The sequence below is a fragment of the Parasteatoda tepidariorum genome, chromosome 7 (genome assembly GCF_043381705.1).
Source record: "Parasteatoda tepidariorum isolate YZ-2023 chromosome 7, CAS_Ptep_4.0, whole genome shotgun sequence".
Taxonomy (NCBI): Eukaryota; Metazoa; Arthropoda; class Arachnida; order Araneae; family Theridiidae; genus Parasteatoda; species Parasteatoda tepidariorum.
This window is the reverse complement of record NC_092210.1, coordinates 72,766,732-72,776,772: the sequence shown is the minus strand read 5'-3', so window position 1 is coordinate 72,776,772 and position 10,041 is coordinate 72,766,732. Positions and strand designations below refer to the sequence as shown.

The 10,041-nt window shown below is 28.0% G+C and overlaps 1 protein-coding gene across 3 annotated transcripts; it reads right to left on the bottom strand.

The window, feature by feature from the left end:
* Positions 1-230: 230 nt before the first annotated feature.
* Positions 231-9,299, bottom strand: LOC139425963 (uncharacterized). Of its 3 annotated transcripts, none has more exons than XM_071182969.1 (4): positions 9,255-9,299; positions 6,561-6,753; positions 4,577-4,714; positions 231-2,031 (listed from the first exon to the last, which is right to left on the bottom strand). In XM_071182969.1, exons 1-4 carry the CDS (start codon positions 9,273-9,275, stop codon positions 1,877-1,879), a joined length of 507 nt encoding a protein of 168 aa, XP_071039070.1. In that variant the 5' UTR covers positions 9,276-9,299; the 3' UTR covers positions 231-1,876. The 3 variants fall into 3 exon arrangements, with proteins under 3 accessions (XP_071039070.1, XP_071039072.1, XP_071039071.1); XM_071182971.1 differs by lacking the exon at positions 9,255-9,299 and adding an exon at positions 6,930-7,168; XM_071182970.1 differs by lacking the exon at positions 9,255-9,299 and adding an exon at positions 7,007-7,168.
* Between the last annotated feature and the right edge of the window lie 742 nt (positions 9,300-10,041).

Below are 10,041 nucleotides of genomic sequence, written 5' to 3'. Positions count from 1 at the left end.
TACACTCTTAAAAAACCGGAAAAAATAATTAAAATTAAGTGACATTATATTTGGAATATATATTGAAATCCAAGAAACATATTGGCCGAGCAAAAGGGACAAAATTATTCACTGTATTATTACCTAACTGTATTAGCCACTTAGCCAATAAATTAAGTTTAAAAAAAAAAAAAAAAAAAAAAAAAACCTACCTGAAATAAAACATGTAAGTAATACTACACTGTCTTAGCCACATATGTCGACGTCTCATTTATTTACAATTACAAAGAACAATAAGTATACATTATTATAATTATTACGAACAATAAGTATGCATTATTATGATTATGACGAACAATAAGTATACATTATTATAATTATTACGAACAGTAAGTATACATTATTATAATTATTAAGAAGAATAACTTGATAATAACTTATTCTAAACAGAATCCCTCTATAGGGAAAGTAAAATTGTCATGGTTCTGCTTCTTTGATAATATTTTTAAATTACAGTAAGCAGCATTTTCCGACAGTCACTTCGGTAATCTGATTACTTATACAAATCTCTAACATTTGATAGCAATAATATCAGATAGATTAAATATATAACAAATTTTAATGACTTGTAGAAATGTAACAAAGAAATTTATTGTTTGTTTTTATTTTACATTGAATTAACAAACTTACACATAGATGTAGTAATCGTTCTTGTGTTTTTACTTAGATAAATTCTGAAGTATAATTTAAAATTTCATTAATTTAAAATTGAGCAGAATAAATAAATTTTCAAATTATAACTACAAAACATTGTGTAAAAAAACTCCAAGAATTTCTGAGAAATGTAAAGAACTGGAATTTTCGAAACATTTGATGTCACCTCACTCATAAATTACCATTAAAGCTCAACGACAACAAAGTCCTTTTCTTTTGTGATTTTATTGTTTTCTCTATGTTTTTTCTTCTTTTTGAAGTCCAACTAATATAAAATTGAAATATCGTAAAAAACTTAAATAATATTTTCTTACCGTAAAAAAAAAACGAAAACGAAAATTCCCTGAAAAATTGATTAGGAACTTGTGTTACCGAGAAAACTCATCAAAATAAAATATAAAATAAAATATCCAACTGAATTGCGGTTGATAACATCGATATATCAGAAAATATATTATAATCTCGCTAATTCTAACAGTCAATATACATATCCACATTAAATTATACTTTAAACATTTTATAAATATCAAATATTTGAGTTAATAACATTGGTAGATAATGATGTGAAATATGGAATTATGATATTATGATTCATCTCAAAATAAGAGTCAACATAACGAACTTTATGAGCAATAAAGTTTCATTTTTGAAGAGTAAATGGATGAATCATTTTAAAAACAACCAAATGAGTTTTACATCATTGATAGATAATAATGTGAGCAATAACTTGATGGGAAAAATATATCAGTAGCGTCATCTTTATTTTGTGTTTATTTTCTTCCCCATCCTTTTTTTTATCTTCTATAACTTTTCTTCTTTATCTATCATAATCTTTTTAATGCTAACAGTCAATATATTTATCCACATTTAACAATACTTAAACCATAGTATAAATAGCAGTTTTTTAGAGTTGATAACATTGATAGATAAAAATATCAAATGTGAAATCATGACATTATGAATCATATCTCACAATAACTGTCAATATAATACATTTTACAAGTAACAATCTTTAAGATGTCATTCTCAAAAATGAAACTTCAGAAAATGGAGTGAATGGGTGGATTTTAAAATTAGACAAATGAGTTGTAGTACAACATCGATGATGTGAGCAATAGCTTGATGAGAAAAAAATAAGTTAGCAACGTCACCTTTATTCAGTATGTTTTTTTCTTCTCAAACATTAAGTTTCTTCGTAACTTTTCAGACTGATTCTTTCTATTGTAAGAATCTCATCAACATTTTCGAAACTACCCACTTGCAAAGTTTCTGTACTTTGGTGAGGGGAATACGCAGGATTCGTAAAGTGTTCCACACTCGGCATAGGTGCAGCGTTTCCTGTTAAAGAGAAATAAATAAATTGCAAAATATTTCTACGTCTAATAAATAGGTTATTGTTACAGTATGGATTTTTATGAAAAAGGTTATTACAGCAGGAAAATTAGGAAATTTTAATATGTAACTTTAATAATTATTTAATATCTGTAAAATTTCGATGCCCTGGATTACCGAACATAAGTAGCGTCACTATTTTCCCTCGACTTCTGTGTCGTTTTTGATTTACATTGCCTGGCGCAGATCACATGGGTAAGCAGTCGCCATATTCTAGTTTGAACGGCGATGGTGACTAGTTTGAAAGTAGTATGATTACGCTCGATTTGTTATTTCTATTTTCTTACTTTTAAATTAGTCGTTTCTAATTCTCTAATAAATAGCTAATTCTCATTTGATGTCCTAGTTTCTTTATTTTTTTTATTTTAAATATTTCATGAATTATTGTAAAATTTTGTGATAGTGCAAAATAAATTTGTTATATTTAATACTCGTAGTCTCATATTTTCAATAATGCTTGTCAAAGAAATAATTATTAATTATATAACAAACCAGAACTATTTTGTTATTAAACTTTATATATGCTGAAAATATTAATCTATACAGTTTGACTTTTAAAATTAGGAACTTAATATTTCTACATTGAGAGTTGCGGTCACAAGAAAGTTTCAATCACCAAAATGGCAGCGTATCGCTATTTAAGTTATATTATCACTCCAATAGTGAATGTGATGATTTTGATAATACCATCACAGTTGACGCATGATAAGCCTATAATATTGATCCATTGAACCCCGATAGCTCAAAGGTACTTTGTGACATCCTTCATTCACATGTCACTGATGGTAGAACTTCTGGGAGGCAATTTTCAACATGACAATTCTCGGTACGCATAAAAGGGTTGTCTCCGGTTTTTCTGCCCCATTGTCACCCTTTTCCGACCTGTACCATCCCCACATTTGTCACCGATATAGCTTATCTGAAATTATTTGAAAAGACAAATGGAAGTCCAATTGCTGAACAGCAATAGGGACTTGTGTACCTCAAATGCTTGATCGTCTCACATCGTGCATTCACGCTAAATGTGACCAACAGGGTGACATCCATTCATTAGTTTTTTCTCAATAAATTATCATTTTGCTTAGAATATATATATATATATATGTGTGTCATTTTCTTATCAGATCTTAAGCATTTAAATGTTATGTATTGTAAAATCCTGCTGAATTGAAATTCTAAATAATCTAAATCACTTTTGTTACTGCTGTTTTTAAATATTGACAAAAAAAAACCTGTAAAAATTTTTAAAAAAAAATAATGCACGTCTTTGCTTCAATGTTCTAGAATTAAAAATATGTGGAAGCTANATGGTAAACAATAGTTTTGAAAATATGTTGAATACAGTAGTCATGAAATAAAGAAAAATTGGTTGAATGTTTCGATTAAACTTCATTTTAATACTAAAAAAAATATTTTTTTCTATACATACAGCATTAAAGTATATAGTCTTAAGTTTAATTTGCACAAAGAAAGAAGTTAATATGTGAGAAATTGTTCGAGTAATTACAAATTTACAAAAAAATTGGATTTCGGGTAGCCCCGCTCACATGAATGTCGGGCATCACCGCCCAATTTTATTTAGTCGATAAATGTACGGTTGCAAAGATTATTATTTTATTGCTTCAAATTTGAATGTTGCATGCATTTAACAACAAATATTTTTGTTATTAAATGATTGCTATTAAATGATAGAATTCACTAAAAATATATAAATATGTAATAAATAAAATAGTTTTGAGATAAAAATGATGAACGAGGTTTATCTATTGTCAATACATTGGTCATTTTCATTTACACCAGAAAAAACAGTCAAAAGCGAAACAGTCAAACATCAGGGCGGGGCTACCCGACGCATTTTGAAAGCAGCTGAAAAACATGTTTTTTTTAAATTTATATTCTTTTAAGTTAAACTATTCTTTTTTTAGTTTATTCTTTTTGAATTATTTAATTAGATGATGAAACAATAGAAACATACAAAAATATTGATTATTACTCAATATTGTTCAGAAATATAAGCGATACTCCTTAAGTGGGCTGGGCTACCCGACTCTCCCCTATATATATAAACTGCACATAAGTTGCAAGTGATACATATAACCCATAATATGAGAAAAAATACAAAGGAAAGAAGGAAAGAAAAAGGAAGAGGGAAAAAACGATTTCAAAAAAGAAGAAAAAAATATTAAATTATAAAAATTTTGAAAATTGAATAGACTAGAACGAAAGTAAACCACGATCTCTTTTTTAACTGAAATGAGAACGCAATACAATTATAACCACGGAAAGATATTATCTTATAATCAACTCACAGGCTTATATCCGCAAAAAATAAAGGTTTCCAATACTGTATTAATACAATCAAAGCAAAATAGATCAATACAAAGAGTGAAAATTAATTTAATTTGATACATTATTGATAAACTATTGTATTGATATATTTTGCTTTGGTTATATTACTGCACGCAATCTAATTTTATAATAATTTACTCACTGGTTGTTTCAAATGTAAAAGCATAATCTACGTCTTCATAACATGCTTTTCCTTCCTTTTGTAAATTTTCTCTTCTTTGATGAGGGAAAAATTCCATATGCGTCGACTGCTTTACACACGCTGGTGGGGTAGCATTCTCTGTTAAAAAGAACGAGAGAAAAAAATAAATTGTAAAATATTTCTACGTCTAATAGACGGGTTATCGTTGTGGTATAGATATTTCCGAGGAAGATTAATAAAGCTGTCAGAAAAATTAAAAAAAAATTAATATGCGTAATACTTCTTGTGTTACTTTTACGACAGTCAACACAAACTTCGGTAGTTTTTCGATGGCTTTGTTTGCGTTTTTTTTAAACGTTGAAGAAAATTTGAAAATATGAAAAAAAATTGACTAGCAAAAGCATGAATAAAACTAAAAATATTAAAAAAATAACGGGCTAGCAAAAGCATGAATAAACTAAACTAAACACATAAAGAGACAAATAATAAAAAAAAAAGACGATAAGATTAGAACAACAGAGAGTTGTTGATATTTTGGAGAATTGTCTTTGGTTTTGGAATTTGAAGTTAATACTAACCCGTTACGGGTCTTTCTATGTTTTTTTGTAAGTTTATTCTGACCCGTTACGGGATTTTCTATATTTAATTGAAAGATTATTATTAACCCGATACGGGTAATTTAATGTCGTTACTGGGGGGGGATTTAATTATCAACTATGTCAACCTTCATCTACCAAAATCAGCCTTCATCTACCAACCTTCTTCTACCTCGTAATGGAATCAAGTTAACATGTCTTATATACTAGTGATTTGATATTTTATTTTTGCAGTGGTAGCTACGCCACAAACTGTATTTGTTGTGGTGTTAAATAAATGTTTTTTTTATTAAAACAAAGAACTGGTTTAATATAGCTTGATGCTTTATATATATGTATATATATANCCGATAGCCCATTGTGCATAGATATATTCTTCTTCGGCTTCTTCAAAACTTAATTACTTATTATATACAAATATTCGAGCGATTTTCTTAAAATTTAGTATTTTTTTATTAATTCTATTCAACATTACTTAAAGCGATGTAAAAAATTTTATACTTTACAGTTCGAAATGTTTTCGACCATTTTACTATTAAATAAAATAACTCATATTTGCTAAATGTTTCATGTTCCATGAAATAATCTTTGATTAAACAAATTTAATAATTGCGAGCAAAAAGTTTTCAATTCTCTTAAAAGTCGGCAATACTTGAGGTTTAATGAGATACGCAAAAAATAAAATCGGCATTAAGAGGTTCAAACTTTGGACTGCTCTCTTGATCAAACGATGGGGACCATATATCTCAGATTGCGGCTATCCCCTATATTTTGAGGGTCAGAAATCTATATCAGTTGAAAAATGGTATCATTATTCACAGGATGAACGTTTTTGCGTTTGGTTTCGTAACTTAAAATATCTTTTGAACTAATTAATTAACATATTTGAGGTCACCTTCTCGAACCTTTAAGATCGAGTCCTAGAAAGTGAAAATCAGAATATTAGATCAAAAGTTACCTGGGTATTCCTTTTTTTTATTATTTTGCACTGTACATTTACAAACATTGATCGAAAAAATGAAGTATCTCTTAATTTAAACTTATTTGCTTAAATTTATCTGTCTTTAGAAGAATTTTACTATTAGATTCGTATTTAAGACAAATAAAATGGTTGAAGCCTTCTGCAGGTAGATGCTTTGTTCTAAAATCATTATATTTTTCCTTTTACCGAGGTGAAAAAACTTACGCATATGCCTTTTGCTTCTACAGACAATTTGAAACTCTCTTGAAAGCAGAATCAAGCAGTTTCGAAGAAAAATCTCTCGTAGCCACTTTGTTGATCATTCAACAAGTCTCGTTAATATATTCTTAAAGTCGTTAAACTACAATTGCTGTATTTATTATCATTGTCAATAAACAATTATGAGTATAAATTAAAATTTTCTTACTGGGACGCATGCGTTTCCAGATGGTTCCACCACGTTGAAATTTTCTTATTTTCTGTCTGGCATCCCCTTTTTTCTTTTTCATGTAGAATAATGCCAACAATGCGAAGACTGAAATTACTAGAACTGTGGAGAAAGTAATATACATCCAGTCGTTAGATGAGGATATATTTTCTACTTCAGTAAAATTGTCGCTCTACAAAAAAAAAAAAAAAAAAANAAAAAAAAAAAAAAAAAAAAAAAAAAAAAAAAAAAAAAAAAAAAAAACAATTAGTTCAAGCAATAGAAGCAACTAGGAATTTTTACACAGATATTCAAGCTTAAGCAATAAATTGCACAGTTTAGATAAATTATGTAATTCCTGGTATTTACCGTCTGTGTAACATTGACATGATTAAAATTATCCTAAGACATTAACTACGTTTCCTTTACATTATCAAAAAACTTACATCTTAAACTAATATTATCCAAAGAAATAACTCAAATCTCGAAAATGTCTATTTATGACCCTTTCGATCTGGTTTACGATTAGAGAAAATCCAGTCGTCGAGCTTTTGCATGATGTGGCAGTAAAAGAATTAGTTGTAACACTGTGTCGGTTGAACGGAAGAAATGTGTCGAATCACTGAAACATGAAAATCAGTTTGATTGCTTGATGAAGGCGTCTCTAATAATTATCTTTCATTTCCTCTCGATTTCATCCGGTTATGAAATGGATGCTTTCAGTCCCTCGTGTTTTAGTTGTGGTTTGTGAACAAGCAATGAATTGTCTCTCGTCCTATTCTATTTATAATTTCCTCTATATTTTCCCCCAAACCAGAACTGAGGATTCGGAGACAAGGAGAAATTTGCTCTTCTCTGACTCCGGTCAGTCAAAGGTTTTTATGCTGAAAAGGAAAACATATTTTTGATGATATAGTTTTGTGAAAATAATTTAGCTAAAATTTTATTAAATAATAAAATTTATGTAACATTAAATTATAACTTATAAAATTTTTTCTGCTTTAAACGCTATTGAGTTTAAAATGATTTTGTTGAATTCTTGATTTGATTTAGTAAATGCTGTAAAATTTGATCATTTTATCATATCTTAAAACATAGCAAAAAAAAACCCCTATTTTTTGTTAAATTTACTTTTCTATTTTATAATTTTTGCTAAACATAGACTAATAACTTTAAATTTGAAAACCAGAATTTCGTGCAAACATTTACAATAAGATCGGAAAAATTACCAAATGAATGGTTAAAATACTGCACATTTTGGTTTAATTCACTAAAATTATACATTTTATTTACTAGAAATTGCCATTGCCAAAAAGTATGGAAATTTCAGCTGATTTTTATTCTTCTCCATGTTAGAGTCAGATTTGAGCATCCCAAAGTCTGCACACCGAAAATCCGAATTCGGAGATGACTTCGGACCACAATTATAGTCTCAAAAGTTCTGCCCCTAATTTATAAACTTTTTGTAAATTGTTTTTGGGGAATTCAAAAAATATAAAAAACGGCTATAAAGGAATATCATGTACTACGGTAGTTAAAATTATTTCAAACTGCCGTTTTTACATAATGACAATTGATGCTTGCTCTCTGCTTGCTTCGAGTGTCATTGACCCCGATTGGATTGCAATAATTTTAGTTTCTTGGTGATAAACAGACAGTTGCACTAAAGTTATTAAAAACTCTCAATTTCTTTTTTCTGTATTTACGCAGACTTAGTTCCAAGGATTTAATTTTCAACTCCATTGAATAGAATTTTAAACCAATAAATTATTTATTCGTTTCAACTTCATCCAAAAGCTTGTTTTTCAACTTTCGTTCGCTTTGATCTCAACTTTCGTTAAGATCAAGTCTTGCTCAATGTTTTTCACTGAGAAATCTTTTCAAAAACAAAGCTTAATTTTTTTAAATTACTTTACAATCTGAATCATTTAGTTTTATTTAATATTTTTTTAAATTATTTATTTTTATAGCATATTTTTAAATTTGCTTCAGATTTGTCGTAAAAGTCTATACAATTTTTAACAGTAAATATGATACATTCTCCCGTTAATTATTTTAAAATAGTAGCTTAATATTTTCCAATATGGTTTTGCATGCAAAATCAATCTTCCTTTATTACACAGTAAAGAAGCAACATTTTAATTTGGAGCTTTTAACTTTGTATAACATTCAAAATTAAATACATCATAATAACTGGATAAACGTTAAAAATTATGATAAATTAGTATTTCTGAAAAATTCAAGGGAAAAGGAATTAACGATCGGTAACGTAACATTTTTTATTAATTTTATGCATGCTGACAGTCAAGGAAATTTGGCTAAAAAGTACCTGCAATTTTCAAAAGAATTTATAAAATAAGTTATTATAATAAAAATTATCATAAAATAAACTATTATAAAAATATTATTATAAAATAAACTAAACTAAACTAAACTCAGTGGCGCGACAGCCCATAGAGAGCCAAGGCCTACTGTGCCCATCTCAGTTTTCTTGACCTTGGGATCTGGGGTGCAGGAGCAGATATTCCGGTTAGGTGGTCAACCGAACGCGGAACCTCCAGTGTTTAGTTCCCAAGCAAGCTTGGTACTCATTTATCGACCCACTGAAGGGATGAAAGGCTGAATAAAATAAACTATTATAATAAAAGATATTATAAAATAAATCATTATAAATAGTTCATAAAATAAACTTACTGTGAGCAGCGTGTTATTCATGAAGAGCGTAATATTTCCCTGGTCCATTTCTAGAAATGAAAAAAAAAACATAATCCATAATATTTTAAGAGGGATAAGATTTAAAAGCTTAAATATATCAGGTTTAATGAAAATACTTATCATAAAAATTCAAAATATGTTTTTAATATTTTTTATTTGAAAAAAAAAGCAGATTAAAATACCTTTTTTTTCAATTATTAGCAGGGATCAAAATACTTTATGCAATATACTTTTATTATATAAATCGAAAATAGCATTTTGAAAAGTTTGAAATTGAACTGTTGGATTGAATTTTGTATTGAAAGTTGGATTGAATAATGAAAACCTATTTTTTTGTATCTTTACTTCCTATCTTTAATTTGCAATCCTTGCATTTGCAATCCTTACATTTACTCTTATTATACATTCTCGTGACAATTATGCTATTCAGCTGACTTTTCACTTTCAGTTGATTATTTTAAACTTAAAAGTTTATTCAACTTTTTTTAACTATTTTTTTCATCATGTTTGTTTTATCTTATTTATTTATTTTAACTCTTCATTTATTTGCTCAGTAACTTCCTTAAATATTATTCATTTATATTTGGAAGAATGTCGAGTCCCTACTTTGTAAAGGCAGCATTAAAAAAAATCCAAATTTTAAATAAAGATTAAACTGGGAAAATTCAAGGCATGGGAACGTACTTTTTAAACGTTTTATATGTATCTATTTTCTCGCATGTTATCAATAATTTTAAGTATCTATAAAAACAATTTCCTCATTTTT